Genomic DNA, 26309 nt, shown 5'->3' on the forward strand with positions numbered 1-26309 from the left:
GTAAAGCACTGAGAAGTCATAAAGAAGGTCCAGGTTCTTTTGCTATTCATAGGGTCCAAAATACAACCCAATGTTATGTTAGGGATACTCAAATGTTAAGGATGACATTATTTATCATCTGTTCTCCTTAGCTTGTGTACAAGGGTAAAAGTATTGGCAGTAGGAGGGAAAAAACAAGATTGTGCCTGGAGGAAGAATCAATTAAGTGAGAGCGTTGGAGGCAAGAGAAAACAAGAAAGACAAGGTAGACTCTTTAGAGAACAGCTTACTTTGTAAAATGATCCTTATGGCTGACATTTTAAAATAGAAATGGGGAGAGAGAGAGAGTAGAGAATACAATTTAAGGAGCTCGATAGATAATTCACTTTAGTTGGCATAGGATATTTTCAGTTGGAAGAGGCTATTTATAACTCAGCATGGAAACAGTTGTCCCTTTTCTCAAAGTGAAATTCAGCTCACTTGTCATCCATTTCAAGTAATACTGTTCATAACCCAAAAGAAAAACTACAAATCAGATCAACAACAGACAACGTTCCAGCAGTAAACTAGCATTTAGTGAAATGTCTCTATGCATACAGAAAAATATCTGCCACTTGTCAGTTTACTTAGTTTTAGAACAAATACTTACCTCTTCCTCTGCTGGCTCCATTTGTAGACCAAGAATTGCAATCACAAAATACTACTTTTAGAAAAGCTAGAGAAGCATTGAAATAGCTCTACTTTCTTTATGAAAGTTCCCGATCTTGAGAGGCATGTTTCCAATGTACTAGAGATCCTATTCTGATGTTTATGCAATTTGGGGGAGGGGCAAAAGGAAGGTTAATGACGGGTGGCTTTTCTTACAGTAGTCCTACACCCTCTGCCTTGTGATACACAAGATTTAATTACACACAGCAGGTATATGAAAAGTTATTGCTAAACACAGGCTCAGATGCCACTTGCTTTCTTGCTAAAGTAAAGTAAAACATGCCAGCAGTGCTATGGCTCAGCTGAAAACATGATCATGTCAGATTTACAAGCAGTAGTGGCTGAAATACAAGCCTGAGATTGAATGAGAATGCATATAATTTACAGCACAATCTTAAAGGGGGTGGGCTGAAAGTGGTTTGGGAGCAAACTAAGCACTATGCTGGTGGAAATGCGAATTAGGCCATTCTAACTCCCTCCCCACTGGCCTCAGACTACGCACGCCACTACTCCGGCATAAGAGGGGGTGGCCACCATTAGTCGGCTCCCTAGCACCTTCCAGCTTGAGAACACCCCCTGCGAGAAGTGCAAAGTTACGGCAACGAGAATGCAGGCATATCCCATAGAGACCCATGGATCCTGAAAACAAAGTTTGTTGCTGCTCCCCTTTGGGAGCCGACTAATAATAATAATAATAATAATAATAGATTTTATTTCTACCCCGCCCTCCCCGCCTAGGCGGCTCAGGGCGGCTCACAACAATTCATACATTAACATAAATGATAAAACATTAAATTTAACAATTAAAATTAAACATATAAAAACCAGTTAGTTAAGTTAAAATACATAATTTAGTTATATTATATATATATCTGGCAGCAATAAAACTGTTTTGGCGCTGGTTCTGCCAGTTAAGGTAATATTAAAGATGGCAGTTCTTTGTTCCTAGCAACTCAGCAGTCGATATCGTTATAAGCTTGTCTAAAAAGGGCGGTCTTGCAGGCCCTGCGGAACTGTTACCCATATTATTCTTATATATTGGAACTCTTGTATGCTGGCTTGCTTATTTGTGAGCGTGGGGGTTTTGGGCCAAAGATAGGGAATGCCTTAGAAACCGTTAGGTGAAAAGTGCAGGAATGCGAAGGGAGGGGAGGGGTGCTGAGACAGGACGCTTTAGGATGCTTTTGAGCATGCGTATCTTATTACTAGGCAGATTGTGAGGGGGCCCCACCAACTGGTGGGTTCCACAAGGAGAAAAACCTCAGAGTTAACCAATTAGTGAAATTTGACTCACTCAGGAGAGATAAGGTAATGAAGTAATACGTATCTGTGTATATTACTTCCATATAAGGGGAAAAGTGTTGTCTTGCGGCCGTGAGTAGTTCAGATTGTACTCCCTGCGCCGATGACCTATTGGTCACAGGGATAGAGAGGGGCTGAACGTCGGGGAATGTTTAAAAGACAACAGCTTGGGCGGAAACGGCAGAGAGATTGCTTCCAGCTGTGATGCCTCTCTCTCCACTACTGCAGAAGTGAAATAAACTCCTTTGGCTTTGAGCAACATGTCTCTGCCTGGTAAATTGTTTTGAGGTTCAGGGCTATGCCCAAAACCGGTTAACACCGAGACTCTGTCTACTCATTCCAATACACACATTTTGCCTGGTTTCTCTGATTGCAGACTCTTGCACTATGTTTTCCCTATTTGTTTATGGCTCGTGGGGAAGGCACATGATTCCCCTTGCCTGCTTGCCATTGACATGAGTCTCTGACAGTGGGTGAGCACAGCCACAGGAGTGGCCAATCCTGCAGGTCCGCACTTCCCCTTCCCTCTCCCTCCACCCCCACCTCAGCAGCAAGCCCAGCTTCTCTCTCTCACGTGTGCACACCCAGCCTAACTCATGTCTCCTCCCCATGTTGGTGGGACTTCTCTCCTTTGCCTTTGACTGTCTGCCCATGACTGGCTCAGTTCTCTGTCAGGGGGCAGGGTGGGAAAGGTGATCAGCCTCTCCGGGGTTGCCTCTTCCCACCCCCAACTGTCATCTGCTATGGCACCTGTGCCAGCACTGGCCAATCCAGGAGACCTGGGCTGGCCCTTCCCTCCTGCTGCATCCGCCTCACCTGCACTCCAGTGGAGTTGCCATGGCGATGGTCTGACATGCAGTGACCTACGCTTCTTCTCTCCCCCTGCCCCAATGCCTGAGCATGCCAAAGCCCTTAGGGAGTCGGCGAGTGGCGCCTTAGTTACGCCACGGCTGGCCACCATGGAAGTCAGGATTGGGCTGCTCCTTGCTTAGCAATTCTGTCTCATTAATTCCCAACTTTTGCTAGGTGTTTTTTTAGGATTTCAGTTTGTTCCCCCACTCCAGTGTCCTAAGCCAGTTTTAGTTATCTAAATACTGATATATTTGTAAATGTGCACTTATAAACACACCTTATTAGAAAGTAAATTCAATTGAATTTGTCCAGGGGGACAGATTTCTGTCGACTGGAGATTGTCGTTCTGGAAGATCTCGAGCATTCATCAGCTCAGTGACAGAGCCTAACTCATGCTCTGGCAATCACTGTTGAGTAGTGATTAATGAGTAGTGAGTAATGAATACAACAAAATCATGAAGAAAGTACCAGCACACATACAGGAACAAATTTATATGGATACAGCTTGAGAACTTCAACTGGGCATCTTCTTCCTCCTGCCAAAGATACATAAACCTGGCAACCCTAGATGTCCCATTGTCTAGAGCATAGGCACCATCACCATAGGAGTACCAGGATATGGGGACACCATCCTGTGGACCATACATTATTAATACCCCCAGCAATGTCTGTGATACTAGACTTCTTGAGAAAATTTCAGTCCATCAACCATCTGCCAGAAAACAGCATGCTAGCCACCATGGATGTTGAGATTCTGTATACCAAAATCCCACATAAAGATGGACTACAAACTATTAGTAAAATAATCCCTGATAACACCACAGTAGATCTTGCCACTGAATTCTGCATGATTGTTCTCACTCAAAACTACTTCAGGTTTGGTAAGAATTTATATCTCCAAATCAATGGCACAGCCATGGGCACCTGCATAGCTCCACAGTATGCCAACAATTTCATGGCAGATCTGGAACAGAATTTTTTGAACTTCTACCCATTGGCACCTCTCCTTCATTTGAGATTCATTTATGACATCAAGAGATTTCACCTGGCTTTCCACAACTTCCACCTCACCATCAATCTAACTATGAATTGCTGTACGCAATAAACAAACTTCCTGGCCACCACAGTACAGATACATGAGGGATACACAAGCACCACATTATACTGGAAACTGACAGATTGGCAAACATATCTACATACTTCCATCTACCACCCCAACCACATAAAACAATCCATTGTGTATAGCTAAGCCTTTCGTTATAGTTGCATCTGCTCCGACCTCTCAAACAGAGATACTCACTACAGCGAGCATTCCATCTACAATATCCTCCTGATATGGTGAGAAAGATTATTGGAAAGGCCAGAATTATACCCAGGGACAACTTGCTACAAGACAAGCCAAAAAAAAAAAATGACAACAGAGCACCGCAGAGAACAGCAACTGAATGAAGATATTCTGCTATAAGAGCTGCATTTTACAGTGGAGTTCTGAAGGCACTTTCCTGGGACTAAATACCACCAAACAAAATAAGCCTTACTTCTGAGCTAGGGTTGCCAGGTCTGTGTTGGAAAATACCTGGAGATTTTGGAAGTGGGATCTGGGAGGGGAGGAGCCTCAGCATGCTACAATACTATAGAGTCCACCTTTCAAAGCAACTATTTTCTCAAGGGGGGGCTAATCTCTACCAGCTGGAGAACAGCTGTAAAAGCAGGAGATCTCCAGGCCCCACCTGGAGGCTGGCAACCCTCTGAGTAGACCTGTTTAGGATTGTAACCCACAAGAAAGTTTAATGCAAGGTAACAACATTAAAGACACTCACCTTTTCTCTCATAAACATCATAAATGAAAATGCAGACTTTATAAGGTCACAGATGTCATTCAAATATAGGCTTATCTGAAATAGCCATTCTCTTTCTGCTTCATATAAAAGGGAAAGAAAAGAGACAACACGTTTTACAATTTCTGGTGTTATATAAGATTTGTTTTGGTAATGTGTGATTTTGGATGCTAGTTTTTAGATACCACTTACCATATCTGAAAGTAGAATTTAGATTCATTGGATTTCCCATTAATACTCTTTCTTTCAAATTCAGATGACCACTGCTCTCTGAAGTACACATTTTGTGCTCAATATTTACAGAAGGAATTTTGTTTGTTTTTAAATATTGACCACTGTTAGGCTTGTTATCTGAATTAATTATAGGAGCACCACCAGATAATTTTCCTGTATTGGTTGTACCTATAAACAACAATAAAATTGTTTAATTTTATATTAATTTAATTAATCTCTTGTAATTTTGGCATATGAAGATTTAGCAGATTATTTCCAGCTTCACATTCACAACTCTAATTTTCTTTTAATCATCAGAGTCCTCCTCCCAATCTGCAATCTCCCAATTTAAAATTAGCCAGAAAACTGAAAACAATGCAAGTTAGACACATTAAAGTGTTCATCATCCATTAACATTTGAATGTGTAACTCATATGTAAATAAAGTAATTCATTTATAATTATTGCTCGGACTGTCAGTTTATTAATTATTATTCATTTGGCCATTAGCATATTACGACTTACTAATACTACTACCACCACCACCACCACCACCAGGTTTACAACAAAAGACATATAAGACATATAAGGAATGGTTAAGGTTTTGTGATACTGGAGAAGGAAACATTTTAGGGAAACTGACAAAACAATAATGACAAATCATAGAACTAAGTTAAATGTTTGAGGGCAGCTTCAGGGAGAACTGGAAGGTGAGCAATATTCAATATTTTCTTCACCTTCCAATTCTTTCCTATTCATCCCTCCCTTGGGCAGCTGAAAATTTTCCTTCATTGAGGAGAAAATCATTTGGGAGAGGAATGCTTCACTGGAGAATCAGCAGAACAACAGAAGGGTTAGTCTGCCCATTTTTGGAAGCTCCTTTGTCTTCCATTTCCTATACTAATATATTCTAGATACCCCATATTATTGGAAAAAACTATTTCACACTTTACAATTATATTGCAGTTTAAAATTATATTCTTCCAGTATCCTGAATAAAGGATAGTCAACTATAATGTTTATTGAACTGATTAAAACCCATGTATTAATCAACATGTATTAATCAGAGGGTGGTGGAAGACAGGAAGGCCTGGCGTGACTTTGTCCATGGGGCAAAGGGTCGGACTCGACTGTGTGACTGAACAGGAAAGGTAAGGTCCCCTGTGCAAGCACCAGTCGTTTCCGACTCTGGGGTGACGTTGCTTTCAAATGTTTTCACGGCAGACTTTTTACGGTGTGGTTAGGCATTGCCTTCCCCAGTCTTTTTACACTATATATAAATTGAAATAAACTGAAACTGAAACTTTCACCCCAGCAAGCTGGGCACTCATTTTACTGATCTCGGAAGGATGGAAGGCTGAGTCAACCTTGGGCCAGCTACCTGAATCCAGCTTCTGTTGGAATCGAACTCAGGTCGTGAGCAGAGAGTTCAGACTTCAGTACTGCAGTACTGCTGCTTTACCACTCTGTGCCACAGGACTGAACAACAGCATTAATCAACTAGAAAAGCCTTAGTCTTTGTTGTGCTACAATGTTTCCATGGAACACCCACATAAATGCAGCAGTGGATCCAAGCCTCACTGGCTGATCTTTTAAGTTTTTACTAGCTATATGTCTGCTGTTAAGTGTGTTTCTGTCATGGGGATACTGCAACTTCCCAGAGGCCATCTGGTTTTCCTGTGTATTCAAAAAAACAGTTCTCCATTTATTCGCTGTATTTTAAAATCATATTTCCTACAACCTCAATATAGCATGGTGCAGAGGGATATTATATGCCTGAAAGGGGTACTGTCCGGCAGTCTTATAAGCACAGAAAAAAACAGCTGTTACTTGTCTTATTTTATACTGGGGAAAAATATATGCAGGTGGGTAATTGTGTTGGTCTGAAGCAGCAGAACAAAGTCTGAATTCAGATACATGTCACTGCATCTGAAGAAATGTGCATGCACACAAAAACGTATACTTTGAATAAAACTGTTGGTCTTAAAGGTGCCACTGAACTCAAACTTTGTTCTGGGGGGAAAATATGGCCCTTTTTGTTTTTGAAAGTATTGTCCTTGCTTTTTTAACTACAAAGTGATCCAGTACCTGAGTCTGCCTGTTGGGCTTCACATTTGTTTCTGACGTCCAGCATCAGACTTTGTAGTTCTGCAACTAAATTCATTTTCTTGTTCAAACACTTCTTATGCTCAGCCATAAATGTATTTTCATATTCCACAGAAGCAATAACTTGCTTTCTTTCACTTAAAACTTCTTCACATGGAAAAGTGGTGATGTCGTGACAAAGGTTTTCAAACTCTTGCTCCAGTAGCAGCAATTTGTAACTTTCACACATAGTTGCTTGAAGAATCCTTTTGAATTCCTGAGCTAGATTTATGTAATGTTCTTGGACTCCACTGAGTGAACTAACCTTTTCTAGCTTCAACTCCTTATCGGTTATCAATTTATAAATTTTGGCTGTTTCTTGGACAACAGATGCAGTCTCTGGAATTAAATATGTGTTATCTTTTTGGCTGTAATCTCTTGCATCTGAAGTGATATATTTTTCCTGGGTATGTTTATATATTTCCTCCTGAGTCCTCTGTTCCATTATTTTAAAATTATAACTGATGGCCTTTATGTTCTGAACTTCACCTTTGTCTTGTTCAGAATCACTTCCCAATATTTCAACCTCCCGACCCTTGATGACTATATTATCTGTACTTTTTTCATTTATTGTAGAGTCTTTGTTATGCTTATTTTGAAGTAGCCTTCCTAGAAACCATGATGTTTTAGTAAAACTATTATCCAGCACACGTTCTTTCCCTGTCTTGTCATTGTTGCCTTCTATGTTCTTAAGCACTATCTCTTTCTCAATTCCTGTAATTTTTTTGCTTTTTTCTTGACTACCTCCAGAAGCAGCAAATTGTTCTATATAGTTTAGAGTTTTTGGAAGAAAAATAAATCTGTCTTGGGCACAGTTCTCATCATTCAGATCAATAGTTAAATGGCCCATTTCCAAACTATGTTTAGTGAGTACAGGGACATGGTTTATACAATGATCCTCAGACTGTAGTCTAGGATCATCATTATGACCTGTATGAAATGTCTGGCTTTGCATATTTAAAATGTTTAGTTGTTTATGGCCTATGGAGACTCCAAGCTCCGGCACATCTAAATCTGGTGTTTGTGGGAAATGTTTTCTTGTATTATGTACCATCTGACATGGACACTTTTGACTTAGAATATAACTATTCTCACAATCTGATAGCTCAGGATGGGAATATGGGACTTCTTGTTCAGCTTTTAAGTCTTTTTGATCATCCTTTAGATATGGCAAACTTACAGGCATTTTGGAAGAAAAAGTACCAGAACTAGGGTAAGATAAGATTAGTTTTTCTTTCAGACCATGATCATCAACTGCTTTTGCTGTTAATGAAGCATCACTAACTTTAGCATGATCAAAATATCCTTGTATTGGTTTTGAGCTGAGTTCCTCCTCACCATGTTTTCCAGCTGTACACTTATGTGGAAAATGAATGCTTGTGTTTTGTACCCTGTTGTTGATAACGTCATCTTTTGACATGCAGCCACCATTCCCAGGAATATCTTTTTCACTTTTAAATACATTCTTAGATGTAGCCACTGGAGATATCTCTTGTTTTTTAAATATATTTGGGTAATTTTTATTTGTTTGTTTCTTCAGCTTGTCTTCTATATTTTGTGTACTGTCTCCTTGTTTGCTTTCACTATGTTCGGAGTTACATTGTGAAGGTTGCCCTTGTTCTTTTATTCTCTCTTGGGAAACCTGATTAACACTTTCATTAGGAACTACACTTTTGATTAGATTATCATTTTCATCAGAGTTTGTAGGAAAGTAATCTTTGGCATGATCAAGACAAAGCTTTCCTTTGCTTTTCAAATCAGGAGATTCATTTTCATCACAGGAATCTACCATATAGCCTCCCTGTATATTGTCAAGCTTTTCTGATCCTGACTTCAAAAAAGGCACTGAATCTGAAACTTGCTCTCTCTTTGAAACATCAATATAACCCCTCTCCAAAGCTTTTGAGACAAAATTCTTCTTTTTGATTTCTTCTTTTTCATTAACATCTTTTATTCCAGATGTGGGTTCTTCATTAGTAACCTTATAGTCCTGTGATAATTTTTGCACACTGATCATTAATGTTGGTGCTTCATGTTGTTTTTCCAGTGAATGTGGTTTATTGTTAGGGAACTGTTCTACACTATTCTCACTACTTTTGCCCTTCAGTTTTTGATTACTGAACAATGATTCTATAATATGTCCTGATGGATGCTCTGCAGATGAAACAAGTGGCTGATCTTTTAATGAGTTAGTACCTTCACTGTCTTTGTTTTGCTTTGCTAATAAAGACAACAAAATGTCTTCATTGGAAATGCCTTCCTTCTTCATTGCTAGATTATACTTTTTGAGATGAAATTGTTTCTTCTTTTCCATTTCTTTTTTTCTAAGTTTAGGAATACTTTTTGACTGGTTGCTTTCATCACTGAAGCTAATATTATCTTGGCTTCTTTGCAGATAACCTTTGTCTTTTTCTGTAGAGCTCTGGAAGCTAAGCAGATGTTCACAGTCATTAAAAGAAAGGAAATTCTGAGATTCATCAAATGTGGTAGTCTTTTTTTCAGAATGAGAGGCAACTGTTAAATCTCTGCTTTCACATGCTATTGAAGATGGAAACTGGGCTGCACTCTGAATGCCTTGAGAAACTACTGCTCCCTTCTCGTTTTGGTTATGAAAAGGATTTTTATTAACATCTGTGTTATCATTGGGGAAAAATTCATTACATTTTTTCTGGCTCATGCCATCTGAGTGCCTAACTATCTCTTTTACTTCAGTGTTTTCTATCACTTCAACATTTGCTGATGACATTTGCTCTCTGCTTTGTTGTATATCTAGTTTATCATCATCTGCTATATCATTAAGTAGCTCATCTTCATGTGGGTTGTCCTTCATTTGTGGGAAATGATTCGTATGTTCTTTCAGCTTTTTAAATGTCAGTTTTCTATTTGTTGCCTGATTACTTCCTTCTTTGTCTTGTGTTGTTTCAGTCATTTCTCCTTTTGATAACCTCTCTAAGTATATTCCAGTGGCAGCCAAGTATGAATGATATTCTGTTTTAGTCTTATCTTTTGATTTGATTGCTATCTCACAATCTGACTCTTCTATTGCTGGGACAAATTTTTCAAGGGAATAAATTCCAGTATATGTCTGTTGTGCCAGTGAATTAGCTACATTTTCTAGCTCCAAAGAAGGGCATTGTTTCTCCTCTAGAGTAGGACTATAATCTTCTATACTGGAATTGTCTTGCATGTCTAAATTCTCAGATTTTCTATATGATGATATTTGTATGTGATGACCATAGCAGATTCCTCGCTCTAATCTAAATTTTACAGATTGAAAAGGTGAAGCATTATCTTTCACTAATTCATCATCCTGTTTTTTCTCTCCACTTTCTTCATGATTATTTGTTGCTAAAGAAGACCATAGGATATTTTCGTGAGAAGTAGCTACATCAAGGATTATTGAAACCTTTTCAGTGACTTTCTCATTTACCACTAATGGAGCTTTACTTTCTTTTTTCATATGGAATGCTTTGTTCTCTATTTTAGACTGGGAGCTTCCTTCTCTAGATTTCAGAGCCTGTTCTGTAATGTGTACATCCCCTTTTTCTTTAGATGCAAAACTCATGGCATTCAATGTGTTTGTGAAAGGAATGGAAGAGAAGAAAGACTGATGTGTTTGAGGACTGCCAGAATTTTCCTCCCTTGCAGTTGGGCTGACTTTTGGGATAAAAGCTTGATCTGCACCATGAGAAGGCAGAAACTGATCTATAACTAACTCCTGCAACCTCTGAATAGCCACAGAATCGGGAGCTGGTTGAATATCTGATTTGATTCTACTGAAACCAAATATGCTGCTATAGATACTTTCATACCAACCTGACTGATCATTTTTTCTTCCTGACTCCTTCATTATAGCTCTAATGTCAAGATTTTCCATAACTTCACTGTCTGATACTGAACTGTGTTTTGCATAGTGAGATTTGAGTAGTTTGTCACCTGGCTCACTGGAAAAAGATGTATCCATAGCCTCCTTGAAGTCTGTACGGTCATTTGCTAACTGCACCTTGGAATCTGTTTTTTTAACCTCTGTAATTTCTTGAACATCTTTTTCTTGTGTTTCATGGTATGGTGACTCGGATGTTTGCTTTCTCAAGATTTGATCCATTAAAATCCCTGTTGAATATACACTTGAAGGCGGTGATTCTTCTTTTGGGTTTGTTGCTTCTGTTTGTTCATACTTCTCTCTTCTAACTTCATTCTCATTAGAGTACCCAAAAGTTAAAACATCACTTATATCTAAATCAAACCAGTTTGATTTGGATACTTCAGAATCTCTGGGCTCCTCTTCTTGTGTATCTGATGCTGTAGTGCTGTCATGGTGATCAGCATCTCCCGTGATCCTGGAGATGTCCTGAACATTTTCATTGTATAGCAAACTGAATCCAGCCTTCTCACTGCCAAAATGCATCAAATCTGTCAGAGCACTCTGAAACCAAGTCCTTGACTCTGTTTCACTTTCATAGTTTAGTTTTTTAAAGTCACTGTCATCAGTGATGGCTATTTTTCTGCGTCTGAATGTAATTTGTTCTTCAGTCTTTGAGATTTCTCTTATAGGCTCCTCTTCTTGTTTGTCTCCCAAACCAAGCCAACCTGCAATACTGGAAACAGACCACATATCTTGTTTGGGGCCTGGTTTCAGACTCTGGCTGTTTTGATCATCTTGCTGAATGCTCTCATCTTCTCCAGTCTTGCTGTCTCTGAGTTCTGAATCTCCATACCTTGTAGTTTCCAATGCATGCTGGTCTTTGGATCTGATATCATCGCTGTCAGATTCTTTATATTCTTTTGGGAAGGAAGTACCTGTCACTTCAAGAGCCTCATCTCTGGGCATGTTTGATTTTAAATAGTCTTCATCTGTGTAAAAAGGTATATATTCATTTTCTTCATTCTCAGTATTAAATATGCTGTCTTTGTTTTCAAAAACATATTCCCCTCCATCAAGACAAAGAAAATCAGTTTCCTAAAAAATAAAATAAATAAATGTTAATGTACCATTGGACATTATTGTTAAGTAGATAGTTTTTATTAACTGCACCTACAAAGATATTCCCATTTAAATTGTTCTACAGTGATGTCATATTAATTTACCTTAGTTGGAACTTCTACTTCTTCTGTAACAAAAACTTCTTCTGTCCGAACTGCATCCATTGGGAAATATCCAAAATCCTTACCTTTCTATAAAAATGAAACATTTAGATTTGTATTATATTAAATCATGGTTTGACTGAGCTTTAAAGGTGTAGTACAAGAAAAACAATAATAAGAGCCCTGTATTTTTATTGTGTAAATAATAAAACTCTTACTTTCATTCAGGAAATGTTCCTGTTTTCTGAGAATAGTCTAGGTGAAACTGCACATTAAATTTTCTTCTGTGACAACCTTAAAGCACTTTTGTAAATGCAGCTGCTCAAACTACTTTTTCAAGAACTAGGTAAACTCTTTAACCCACCTTCTTTCCACTGAATGCCCTATTTCCTCCCCAACATGGGTACAAAAATTTCATGCTCATATTGCTTTCCACATTACCAGAGCTACTCTTTCATGTAACAATAACCATAATTTTAAAAACTGCATTTTGGCCAGTGTTTTCCATAGCCGTTGGCACACCATGACAATCCTCCATGACTATCCTCTATGTTGCTTTCATCATCACTGCAAATACAGAGGAATGCATGGGCAATGGGAACTTCCTCACAGGAGTCTTCTGCACATTTCCTTCCATCAGCCCCTTGTGGCCACTGGTTTCCCTGCTGTGACACTGGTGGGTTTTAGTGTTTTAAACAAATCAGTAATTGCTTTAGCAGAGCAGTGCTACAGTGTTAGAAAGTGATAGTGATTTTTTTTTTAAACCCTAGGATGGTGCAGCAGAGAAATGACAACTGTGAGAGGCTGACTGCAGAAATAATGGTATTTTAGCTCTTAAGTCAGACTGCAATGCAGAGAGGTCTTTTAAAGATGTGTTGGCATTTGTATCATTTGTATAAAATACAGTGAAGGTATTTCTTTTCATTTTTCCCCAGACCATAGGGTAGCCAGAGCCCCCATGGCCATTGGCAGCAGATAAGGGGTTAGGATTGCCAAATCTAGTCTGGGAAAATCCTGGAGATTTGGGAATGGAGCTTGGGGGGGACAGGAACCCAGCGGGATAAACTGCCAGAAGGTTCACCCACCAAAGCAGCCATTTTCCCCAGGGGAACTGTTCTATGTAGTCTGCAAATGTACTGTAATTCCAAGGGATCCTATGGTTGCCAAGTCCCCCGCGGCCTATTGTATTATAGAGATTCCTCTCCCAAATCGCTAGAGCGTCTGGAAAAACCATAGAGTTTCCCCAGAAACACCTAGAGCAGCCAGTGCGCGCCAGTGTGATGATGTCACTTCTGGATAATGTCATTGTGCCGGCAATGTCAGGGGAGGTTCCCCCACCCGGCCTGGGGGCTGGCAGCCCTAAGGGGTCCTCAGGTCCCATCTGGAGGATAGCATCCCTACCAGATAGAATATTTTAAGAAAGAAAGAAAGAAAGAAAGAAAGAAAGAAAGAAAGAAAGAAAGAAAGAAAGAAAGAAAGAAAGAAAGAAAGAAAGAAAGAAAGAAACCAGCTGCATGCATGTATGTTGTCATGTTGCTTTCTGGATTACAGCCCAGTCTACAAATAAATATTTTCCAAGGAATGCATTTTTCTTATTTAACAGTAAGATTTTCTAAATAAGATTATGTGGGAAAAGAATATCTTTGTCAATGAAACTCACACTGTAATAAGTTATCTCCTAGCTCCCAAAGACCTGAAGAGCTTAGCTAGCTGGCATTTTCAATAGATTTTATTGTTTTGTGTTCTCTTTTGTTTCAAGTTTCTGATTTGTTTGTCTATATATCGTATATATAGTAATCGTTGGTCTTTATATCGTATATATAGATGACATCATGGCGGTGATTTTGCACGAATCTATAGACATTCCTTTAATGGAGTGGATGAACAACACTCATTAAATTTTCTTATATTGCTGATAGACAAACGATTGCTTTTTTGGACACTTGTGTCTTTAAGACGGAAACAAACACCTTAGTGGTAAAGGTCTATAGGAAGCCCACAGATAGAAGTGCCCCACTGCATTTTCAATCCTGCCATCCTTCACATTTACGGGCTAGTTTGCCCTTCAGTCAGTTGGTGAGGGCTAAACAAAATTCAACTAGGACACGATTTTGAACAAGAAAGGAGCAATATTTGTAAGCAGTTTAAGTCTCGAGGTTATCTTAATAGAATTTTAACGAAAGCAGTTTCCAAGATTAATCATATACAAAGAATTACTTTGTTTAATAACTCCCGACAACCGCGGGAGAAGAACTCGGTAAATGGAGTAGCGTGTGCCATGCAATTTTCTCCGCTAACACAATCTGTCTATAACATAATCAAAAAATTTTGGTTTCTTGTAAAGGACTTGCCTGGGTGTCATGAGATACCACGAATGAGCTTTAGAAGAACTTAAAACTTGGGTGAATTTTTAGTAAGAGCAGACTTTGCACAATCCATACAAAATATGGGAAAAACAGGGGGGCATTTTAAATGCGGTGCCTGCTTAGCATGTGGTTTATCTATACTAACTTCTGAGTTTTTTCATCCTGAAACTGGCTATAAGGTATTTTTAAAGGATACCACGACCTGTGCTACCCAAAGATGCACTTATGCAATTCTTTGCCTGCGTAAAAAAATTTATTTGGGCTCCACCACACGGGCTGTTCGCACACGTGTGTTGGAACACAAATCAAGAGTGAAAAATCTTGTGATGGATGCTCCTTTGGTGGAGCATTTCCTCCAATTCAAGCATGAACCTGATTCCTTGCGCTTTTGTGTGCTGCTCAAATTTCTAATAAGGTTGCAGGGCAAGGTAGACAGCAGTAGGTGGCTTCATCAACAGGAAATGCGAATGATTTTCAAATTAAGGACCTTAACTCCACATGGGCTAAATAATGATTGGGACCTGATATGTTTTTTGTAATTGAAGTTAGATATGTGCTTGAATTATTTCTGTTGATTTGTAAGTTTTGGTTGGGACATTGCTGTAGCTTGCTACACTGTATCTTTAAGGAACCCCTAAATATGTGACACCTGTTACATATAAGACACTTGTAATTGTTTTCCTTAGCACTTTTCAAGTGCCCTTCAATGTAATAATGGAATGGTGTTTTTTGCCCAGGTTATGAAAATATTGCTAAAAGGTATGGTTTAATTTTTTACATTAAAAATTGGTGGCTCATTTGTATATTGGTTAAATTTTACATGATCTTGTTATGTATTCAGGATTATTTGCAGCTTGAAGAAGCTTGGGTGAAACAAGGGTTCCAGTACAATCTTGTCTTCTCAATTTTTGGATTGTTGGCTGCGTATATTAAGAGACATTGATCATCAGTACAACTATTTCACCAGGATTCCTTGGAATGAACTGAACAATTTGCCACAAAGATTGGATTGTTTCTTGGTGAACACATTCCCTTTTGTGTTAAGGACTAATTGTATGGTCTTTTATGAATTAATATATGCTTATGTTTTCTTGTATTGTTTACTAAGTTTGGTGTTGATACGGAGGCTGGTCTTTACGGAAAGCCTTGTGCTTTGGATTTCTCTGTCCACTTGGGGATTGGCAGCCCTATTTTTAAAGTGTATTTAAATGGCAACTCTGTATAGAGAGGCTCAGGCCCATTCATGTTCAGGTTTAGACTGAAGTAGCTCTGGCAGGATTGCACTGCTAACCTACTGTTATATTGGCTTTTATGTACTGTTGCAATGTTTTGTTTGATTTTGCATGACTACTAAATTGTCAGTATTGCTGTACTGATGATTGTTTTATTGGTTGCCCCCTCAGAAGCTGACTGACAAGGAGTCTGAAAGATAAACATTTAATATGTATTATTCACTCCCACTGTGGACTCTATACTATTCCAGAAGGTCCACGGACCCCACCCCAAACAAACATTTTAGGTGCAGCTGCAGTAGATGGGAAAGTGTGAAAGTCCTGCTCTGTGCAGTCTGCAGGTTATTGGATATATGCAACAGTGTCTAATTTCCCAAAATTCTTAAAGAAAACATGCTGCCACCATATTATCTCCAAGGTTATTTTCTGTCAATGGCCTCCAAAGGTTATTTTCTTGCTGCAGCCCACTGATTTTTCAAAAATGCAACTCCTTTGGGATGGGGACCTTTAGGAACAACATGGGGATTGAAGTGAGAGTCTGCAGTGGGAGACCTGCTTATGGAACATGGCCACTGGATTCAGCCCAATGATAACTGGGATCACCTGTTGATCTCACTGAAATCTAATGGCTTATAGAGGTGTTTATTGAAGTACTTACGCTTCCTCCCCACAAATCCTCCCTTTTCCTTGATAGTTTGAAGTATACCATTATCTCTTCTCCTGATTTGAAGTTCAGATAGCGACAGTCAGGTCCTGTGTAGTCTTTAATGGTTTGCACTCGTAATATTGAAGCTGTAAATATGTTAAAAATGTAAAATATTGAAGCTGTAAATATGTAAAAAATAAAGACAACATATGAAGAGTTTTGTGCTATTGTTTGTTCAGTTATATATATATGAAGCTGTCTTATTCTGAATCAGATCACTGTTCTATCAAGGTCAATATTATCTCTCAGACTGGCAGTGGCTCTCTAGGCCAAGGGTGGTCAAAGTTGCTAAATGTATGAGCTACATAGAATAAATGTCAGATGTTTGAAAGCTGCAAGACATGAACAAATATCACACACACATCTTTATTAAAACTCTTAATATTTTATTTGCACAGAAAGATAACACATGTATGCACTTTACAACATGATCATGCTAGAAGGAAACTTAAAAAAAAACAAAAGCTGGGAGTAGCTCTCATAAGACCAGCATAGGGAAAGGTTAGGGAAACGTTTTTTGGCACCAGTGAGAGAAGGAAACACAGATGTACCATATAAACCACTGACCACTGTTTGCATCATTATGCATCTCTCTTTGTACTGACACCAAATGCAGCCCCTACAAGGGCTATGAAACTATGAAATGAAGAAGGAACCCTGTGCTGCCCTCTCTATTCTGCCTCTCCTTCCAGTGTCTCCCTTGGCTCTTGCGCTCTCTTTCCCTGCTCTAGGTCTCTGGGCAACCTCTGTGGTCGAGGAGAAGAGATTTTCCCCTCCTTTCCCACTTCACACCTGTTTCCCCCTCCTTTTCCACTTCACACATGGCAGAAATAGTCGCCTCTGTATGGGTCAGCACTCAGAAGCTAAGGTCCTGATGCTAAGCATGCTTACTTGAGAGTAAGCCTACATTAAGTTCCTCCTTGACAATATGTTTGGCTTTCTGAGCTGCAGTTTGGCCACCCCTGCTCGAGGGTCTCAGGAAGAGGTCTTTCTCATCACCTACTACCTGGTTCTTTTAGCTGGAAATGGCAAGAATTGAACCTGGGACTTTCTACATGCAAAATGAAGGCTCTTCCACTGAGTCACAACCTCTCCCCAAACTAATACTACTCAAACCCAAAACCAACTATTTATTCTAGACAATCAATGAACATATACTCTAAACATTGGGATTTGAGTCCTGTAGCACCTTAGAGACCAACCAGAATTTTGGGATATGAACTTTTCAGGGGCAAAGCTTCCTTCATCAGTTATGAAGCTTTGACTCTTGAAATTTCATAGCCTGAAAATCTTGTTGGTCTCTAAGGTACTACTGGAATCAAAAGCTAGATGCTCTACTGCAAACCAGCACAGCTACTCCCTGAAACTATCCCAATTTTTAAAGTTACAAAGTAAAAAAAACCATAAAAACAAAGCATTATAAGAATGAAAATTCAGCATTAAAAATGCAGCTCAGCATATTTTTAATTATGGACCTTGGTGAAACTGACACATGCAGCAGTGTTCCATATCTTTGGTATCTTATATTTGAATATTGAAATCAGCCAAATCTCTGGATACTTACATCCAGTGACTGGAGGTGTGAATAGGTAAGACACATCTTTATACAAACCTTTTCAGGTTTGCAAAAAAAGGTGACATCTAAATAAATACACTGGTTTTTTTTTTTTTAATCCAAAATGATAAAAGGAACGCCTGTAGCTTTAAACAATTAATTCCTTCAGTGGCTGTTGCTAGCCAACCACAGTATTCCAGGCTTCAGTTTCTGTGAGTAAAAGACAGGGGGATGGGAAGGAGTCCTTTCCAGACCTATTTTAGTTCTTGAGAGAGCACTTGTTGGGGGCAGGCCTGGCTAGAGTTGCCAGCTCCAGGATAGGAAATTCCTGGAGATTCTGTGGTGGAGTATGAGGAGGGCAGGGTTTGGGGAAGCAAGAGGCCTCAGCAATATAATGGTATAGAGTCCAAAGATATCTCCCCCTGGAGGTTGGCATCTAGGGTCATAACTCTGCTGCTCCATGTTTATTCATTTAGGATTTTTAAAAACCTTTTCTTTTGCCTCTCCCTCCTGCAAAAGCCCCCAAGATAGTTCACAAAAAATTTAAAAAGAAAAAAAAAAGGAAAATATCAGTGGAGGATTTCAGCAAATGGAAGAATGGGGATTTCTACCAGTTCCTCCTTCCCTTAGCAAACTTCCAGCTCCCTTCTTGTGCTGTTCTGGAAAGTCCCTTCTCTTCCAGATGCAGCATTGGGGGGGGGGACACATTTTGGGGCTGCAATGGGAGTAAGGAAGACAGTTGTGCTTTGCTGACAGAGATTCCTTTCCGTCAGCAGAAATTTCTAGTGGATCAAAGATAATATGTTTCTGCATATATGGAGAGCCTCCAAAGAATGGAGAAACCATGCCCCCCCATCCTTTTCATTATTGGTTTGATGACCAGCCAATTTACTAAGTCAGTTTGTCAGTCTGAGAAACTTCTCTTGGAAATAAATCCAGCTACTGCAGCTGACACTCAGTCTTAGGACCTGCATAGATTCCCACCATCACCATCAAAGTCACCATAATGTTTAAATTCTCATTTACCTGTAATTCACATGAACACATGAAGTTGCCTTATAGTATCAGACCACTGTTCTTCCACAGTGTTGTCTACTCTGATGGGCAGCAGCTATCTAGGGTCTCAGAATTCTTCAAATACCTGATTCTCTTAACTAGAGTTACTAGGGCCTGGGATCTTCTGCAATATTTATTTTTATTTTATTTTATTGACTTTATTTGTAATCTGCCTTTTTCACCAAACCTCAAGGCAGATTACACAGAGTGAGTGAATACAAGCAGTAAAATGAGACATCTACTAAACAACATAATCCAACTAGGATCTCAGAAATTTGAAGGCAAGCAAATTGTATTAGACATTATATGTTAAGCATTGCAGGCAATGGTATAATGTAAGTAGATGCCAATGTGGAAGGAGCAAAATAATACATACAAGTAGATAAGGCACACTATGCATAGTGGTCTTGTTCACAGTCTCATTTTTTGAAAAAGCACCTTCTTGAATGTTTCCATTGTAATGTAGCCCTATCACCTTTATAGAAATGCCCTCTTGAATAATTCTGTTTTACATTGTTTGCAGAAAGAAAGAAGCATGGGAGCCTTCCTGACCTCAAGCAGGCCATTCCACAGAGTTGAGGTTACAGCAGAGAATGCATGTGTACATGTAGTTGTTGATCTTGCCCATATGTTTTGTGGCATCATGGAAAAAAGACACTACCACTGAGCCAATGCCTACCACTACCACTGAGCCACATCCCCTCCTATACTATATACTACAAGCTAGATAAGACGATGCAAGAAACAAAGAGCCAAAAAAGTACTAAAAATGGTACACATTTAGTAGATAGCAGCAGCATGCATATACTGATATATATATATATTTTCCATGATGCCATGATATATATATATATCATATCATATATATATGACGATTGAAGGCTATGTTTTCAACAAACACAGTGATGAATCTGAGGCTCTCGTCCTGAGAGTCAATAGCAGCTTTCCTACTGAACTTTGTCCTTTCACATATGTCTCAACAACAGTCTCTTCAAATGGCTTCCCAGAAATAATTATTCTGCTTTTAAAAACATACAGATTAATTTTTCATAAAGCTAACATTTTGAAATTTAAACTGTGCCTTCAAATTACTTTCTTGCTGCACTCTGATTTGTACATTGTATTTGTGTTAGTTTTGAAAAGTGTAATTTAGAACATAAACTTTTGTACTTACTTTCACATTCTGGGTCACCACATTTTTTCTGATCTGACAACACTGTAGTCTTCACATTTGTTAACAGCAAAACTATCAACAGCAAGATTCTAACATCTACAGTCTTCCACATCCTAAAGAAATGAAACAGTGAATCCTGAAGAAAATGCACAAAAGATCTGTTGCTGTCCTGTTAAAAGAAGTACTCTATATTTTAGTCCTTTTAAAAAAAATGTCATTCCATTTTTCTTCTGTCTGCAAACTCTGCTCACACAGAATGGTGTTTCAACAATCTGCAAAGTCAAATATCCTGATTGAGCAGCTTAATTATTAACTGGATCCACTAACTGAACTAACATTTTTGAAATAAAAAGAGTGATTTCAGCCGGATAAAGATATGCTAATAGTATAAGCAAGAAATATATCTGTGCAATTTATAAAACATTATGGGGGAGATACAGTGTTAAGGATAGGGTTGCCACCCAGTTGGGGGCAGAGAATCCCCTGATTTAGAGGCCTTACCCCCACTTCAGGGTTATTGGAAAGTGTGTGTGGGGGAGGGAAATGTCTGCCAGGCATTCCATTATACCCTATGGAGACTGATACCCATATGGTATAATGGAGACTTGATCCACGGGTATCTGGGGCTCAGGGGGGGGTTCCTGTTTTTTGGGTAGAGGCACCAAATGTTCAGCATAGCATCCGGTACTTCTCAAAATACCCCCCAAGTTTCACAAAAATTGGATCAGGAGGTCCAATTCTACGAGCCCCAAAAGAAGGTGCCCCCCCCTGCAGCCTGCAGGCACCTTCTCAATTGCCCCTTTGACAAAGCTGTGGGGGAGACCCAATTTAGTCCAGGCTCATCAGAATTTGAGATCTAAGTGTCTACCAATCCCAGAGAGTCCACATAAATACAGATTTTCACTAAGAAGCTGTGCCTCTATTTCTTGTTCCTATCTAACTATGTAGCCCATTTGTATTTACTCTCAACAGGAATTAATTTACAGGAAATTTGATGTGGATTTTTAAAGTTATTATCGACATTTTGATATATATTGGAGGTATATGCTTCTGATTTTCCTTTCTCCTTGTGGCCTCTGTCCAGTCATCTCCAACTGTCTTTTCTCAACTCCTCTTTACCCAAGGTTCCTTTTTAGCTCCATTCAAACCTCTGTTCTCATTGGTCAAACTCAAACCTATAGTTCTAAATTACAGATTACTGTCTCACAACAGAATATTATACCAGTTGATCCACAATAAAATACTGCTTTGAATGTGAATCACTACAACTCATATCTTTCTCCTTGGTTGCTCAGTTACTCTGCCACCTTATAACTATATACTCTCTCTGAAAGATGCTTGCTGTTTGATTGGTTCCTTAGTTCCCAGCTTTCATTGTGGAGTCCCATGTAATCTCTTTGACTTTATAGTCCCTTTAACAGTTCAGACTATGCCTGCTTATAAACAAAAGGATGCTGCCACCACCATTATTGGGGGTGGGGAGTCAGGCTTCCAGATTAGTCTGCTGTAGGGCAGGGGTGGCCAACAGTAGCTCTCCAGATGTTTTTTGCCTACAACTCCCATCAGCCTGTCATTGACCATGCTGTCTGGGGCTGATGGGAATTGTAGGCAAAAAAACATCTGGTGAGCTACCATTGGCCACCCCTGCTGTAGGGTGCTTATATGAAACTAACCACGAAGCCTGTGAGGACATTTCAGTTGGTCTCAAAAGCTGTTCCTTGTCTTGTTAAGTAAACACTGTAGAAGAAGCAATGCATGCTGCAAGAATTAAATGATGCAAGATTGGCTACTAAAAGGGCCTTTGTACTCCCCCCTCCCCCACACCATTACACTTCCCCTAAATGTTTCCTTAACTTACCTCATTTGCAGAACTGTTGAAAACTGTTGTCTTCTACCAAACTTTTAGTATCTGCTCTCAATAGGGCCTTAATTGTTCAGAGACAGATTTTTTTCCCGCTATAGATTGTGCTGCAGAGGTATTTTGTGTTTTATTATTGTTTACATGCTGTGAATTTAGATGTGTCTGCCAGAACTCTCTCCCTAGAAACTAAAATGACTAAATCATACTTTGGTCATATTATCAGAAGTCAAGAGTCACTGGAAAAGACAATAATGTTAGGAAAAACTGAAGACAGCAGGAAAAGAAGATGACGAACATGAGATGGACTGACTCAATAAAGGAAGCCATGGCCCTCAATTGGCAAGAAAGGCCATTATAGGGTATTTTGGAGGCAACTAATTCATAGCGTCACCATTATGTCGGAAGCCATTTGATAGCACACATTGCATTGAGTTCTGCCATGGTCTACTATGGATATTATGCTCTATAAACTTTACACTTAGTATAAAATTGCTGGAGAGCAATACCTCATGCTAGATCAGGGATATTGAACTCATTTGTTATGGGGGCTGGATCTGACATAAATGAGAACTTGTTGGGCTGGGCCATGTGTCATAAAATGTAATGCCAGGTAGTGGAGACAATAAACTCTATAAAGGGCGCAAACACAATTAAAGATTTAAAAATAAAACACATAAGATTAGCAGTACTCTTGCAATATTTTATTTAACAATCTCTGATAACTGAAGGAAGCACGATCCAAATGGGCAGCCGTGTTGGTCTGAAGCAGTAGAACAAAGTACGAGTCAAGTTGCACCGTTCAGACCAACAGTTTTATTCAGAATGTAAGCTTTTGTGTGCTCTAAGCACACTTCATCAGACAAGGAATCAGGTAGCAAGAGAGAGGGAGAAAGAAGCAGACTTGCTCGTGGGCCTGATAGGAGCCCTCCAGGAGCCTTGTTTGGTCCCTGGGCTGCATGTTTGACTGTGCTAGATGTTTCAAAGTGCAATTTATTAGTTTTTCCTACATTGTCTTTCCTTAATCAGATTTATTTGCCTGAATTTTTCCCATTCTACAATCATAGCCTAACAGAAATCTTTGCTGTTAAGATTCAAATATGATCAGTTTATTGAGTTGTTATATTTTATAATCTATTTACTGATTGAAGAGTTTGTTATACTTATAATTGCCTTCAATCCCAGTGAGAAAAGTAGACTGAAGTGAAAATAAGTTATTGTGGTTTAAGTCACAGCTGACTATGGCAACCCAAGGAGCATGGGGATTTCAAGGTAAGAGATGGGCAGAGGTGGTTTTGTCATTGCCTTCCTCTGCAAAGCAATCCCCCAGTTGAGCCCAGATGATAACCAGAAACCAAGCTTGTCACTCGCTTAATCTTTTTAAAACATTTCAACTAATTTGCACACTAATTCACTGCCCAACCTTTATATGTAGGACTGTTAATTCCATTCCATTCTATTATCTGATGAAGTGTACTTGGCACATGGAAGCTCACACCCTGAATAAAATTTTGTTGGTCTTGAAGGTGTCATTGGACTCTAACTAGGATCAAATTACCGTAGTAAGGTATATTCAAGCTATAAATGAAAAACAAATACCTGAATGTGCTTTTTTGGTAATATTTTATATTTTTTCTTGTTGAATTTCATTTTTTTTATTGGAGGTTGCGAACTTCTACCCCTCACACCCCAGCACAACTACTGTGTCTGACAATGTCAGTAACTTCCACACAATAGTGTGAATTCATGCCACTGCTACAGAAGCAACATCGAAGCAGCACCTGCATGGCCTGTCTCTTCACTGCTGTCATTTACCACTCCCCCCTTACATCCAACTCATTCTTTTTATTTGCTGTAAAAAGAAAGACAACCACTAAAAGGGAGGGAGGGAAGCCAGAGCTTTGCATTCTCATCCCTAGACCGACTGCAGGCTCTACCTGATATCTCCTTGCAGTTTCCCCATTTCATTTCGATCAAACCTTTGTCATGTAGAAGCTCACAAAAGATGTGGGGGGGGGGGGGGGGGGAGATACAGCTCTCCATTTTGGGGGAAAATGCCTACAGAAACTCTCCTAGATAACAAGGCCATTTGGAATAAGTCTTTAATGCAAGAAAAAATATTAGTTACTAACTACATGGAAGAGGAACCAATCCTTTGGGCTGTCTACATGAATTTACAAAAACATAAATTTAATCCTTCATGACCATGCTCTCACTTTACCTTGAGAACCAGTTTGGTGTAGTGGTTAAGTGCACGGACTCTTATCTGGGAAAACATTTTATTCCCCACTCCTCTGCATGCAACTGGAGTGAACTTGGGTCAGTCATAACTCTCTCTGAGCTGTTCTGCTGAAGAGCAGTTCTGGGAGAGCTCTCAGCCCCATCTACCTCACAGGGTGTCTGTCGTGGAGAGGGGAAGGTAAAGGAGATTGTAAACTGCTCTGAGACTCCGTCAGGTAGTGAAGGGTGGAGTATAAATCCAATCTCTTCTTACCAGTCTGTTTCCTGGCACAAGTGTTAGTTCTTGCCTTTAAAGACTGCCTTCTCCCATACTTTCCAGCACACCAGATGAGATCCTCTTCAAAAGCCCTGCTCTCTGTAACCCTGCCTTCATATGACATCCTTCTTACTGGTAGAATTAAGTCTTCCCTTTATTCACAGTGCAGACCAAAATCAAAATTGACTGTGGCTAGCACAGAATTCAGTTTGACCATCCTTTTACCACAGCTAAGGCCTTTTAGCATGAGTTCTTCGTCTAAGCTGCCTACATGATTGCAGCAGTCTCAACTATGCTACCACATACCTGAGTTAAATTTGCACCAGCTATGCACAGAACCACTCCATAGTGTGTCAAGATTAGGATCTGGGAGACAGAGGACTGAATCCCTACTCTGCCATGGAAGCTTGCTGGGTGACACTGGGCCAATCACACACTTAGCCTAACACCCCTCATTGTGAAGATAAAATGAAGACAATAATGTAAGCTGCTTTGGGTACCCACTGGAATTAAAGGTAGGGTATAAATGAAGTAAGCTAAATTAGGTGGGAGTAACCAGAGACAGTTTGTTCAGAGGCGGTACATCACCCACCCTACCTCTTGATGTTCATCTGGCACCTTTCTCTTGTTTGGGAACTAAGACAAGACATTTGTTTACCCAGGCTTCTAATTATCTTTTTAAAATTGTTTAGTAGTCTGTTTCTAACTTTAAACCACTTTATGATACATTTTTAAAGCTGCTAAATGTTTTCTGTTGCTATGTATTATGTTCATTTCTGGACCCCATAATTTAAGAATATATACAAGCATGTCCAGAGGAGGGCAATGAAGATGGTGAGGGGTCTGGAGACCAAGTCTTATGAGGAAAGGTTGAAGGAACGGAGTATGTTTAACCTGGAGAGATGACTGAGAGGTGATATGTCACCATCTTCAAGTACTTGAAGGGCTGTCATATAGAAGATGGTGCAGAATTGTTTTCTGTGGCCCCAGAAGGTCAGACCAGAACCAACGGGTTGAAATTAAATCAAAAGTTTCTGGCTTAACATTAGGAAGAACTTCCTGACCATTAGAGAAGTTCCTCAGTGGAACAGGCTTCCTTGGGAGGTGATGGGTCTCCTTTTTTGGGAGATTTTTAAATAGAGGCTAGATGGCCATCTGACAGCAATGCTGATTCTGTGAATTAGGCAGATCAAGAAAAGAAGAGCAGGAAGGGGTGCATCAGTGCTTAGCTCTTGTGGCTCTTTTTTTACATGCCCAGGGAAATGTTGACTGACACTTTGGTCAGTCAGCAATTTTTCTCCAGGCCAGTTTGGCAAGGGATCCTGGAGGTTTTTTCCATCTTGTGGATGTGGAGCAGGGGCCACTGGGGATGCATGTGTGTGGGAGGTATTTGTGAATTTTCTGCACTGTGCAGGGGGGGGTTGGACTAGATGACCCTGGAGGTCCCTTCCAACTCTATGATTCTATGTTCTGTCTGGGTTTAATAATATTTTCATTTTTAATAGTTTTGTGTGTGTTTCAGTTTCTCAGCCACCCCTAGTAGGTTTTCTGCAAAAACAGTAAAAGAAGTTTCAACTAAAGAAAATATAGCAACCAGGGGAAAAGAGGTGAGGATTTCTACCTCCCCACTGAAGATCTCCCACTTTGCCAACCATGCTATTGTCAGTGGCCTCAAAACAGCCAAAATACTTTTTCAGGAATCACAGCTGGCTGCAGCAGACTGGCATGTTTGCTCCCATGAATG

At 39.6% G+C, this 26309-nt stretch overlaps 1 protein-coding gene across 5 annotated transcripts in view; it reads right to left on the reverse strand.

Moving 5' to 3' along the window:
- MIA2 (MIA SH3 domain ER export factor 2) overlaps window positions 1-20431 on the reverse strand; it is a 63473-nt gene extending 43042 nt beyond the window's left edge. Inside the window, exons 1-6 of one of the 5 annotated variants that reach the window (XM_060263241.1) lie at window positions 20211-20431; window positions 16378-16511; window positions 12125-12211; window positions 6980-11996; window positions 4872-5081; window positions 4662-4759 (exon numbers count right to left, since the gene is read on the reverse strand). In XM_060263241.1, coding sequence (XP_060119224.1) covers window positions 4662-4759; window positions 4872-5081; window positions 6980-11996; window positions 12125-12211; window positions 16378-16511; window positions 20211-20322 — 5658 coding nt within the window. In that variant the 5' untranslated portion in view covers window positions 20323-20431. Of the gene's footprint in view, window positions 1-628; window positions 765-4661; window positions 4760-4871; window positions 5082-6979; window positions 11997-12124; window positions 12212-16377; window positions 16512-20210 lie in introns of those variants that run through there. The other 4 variants (XM_060263244.1, XM_060263242.1, XM_060263243.1 and 1 more) reach the window with 4 other exon arrangements.
- Between the last annotated feature and the right edge of the window lie 5878 nt (window positions 20432-26309).

Source organism: Heteronotia binoei, chromosome 21 (genome assembly GCF_032191835.1).
Source record: "Heteronotia binoei isolate CCM8104 ecotype False Entrance Well chromosome 21, APGP_CSIRO_Hbin_v1, whole genome shotgun sequence".
In the NCBI taxonomy this organism is placed as follows: domain Eukaryota; kingdom Metazoa; phylum Chordata; class Lepidosauria; order Squamata; family Gekkonidae; genus Heteronotia; species Heteronotia binoei.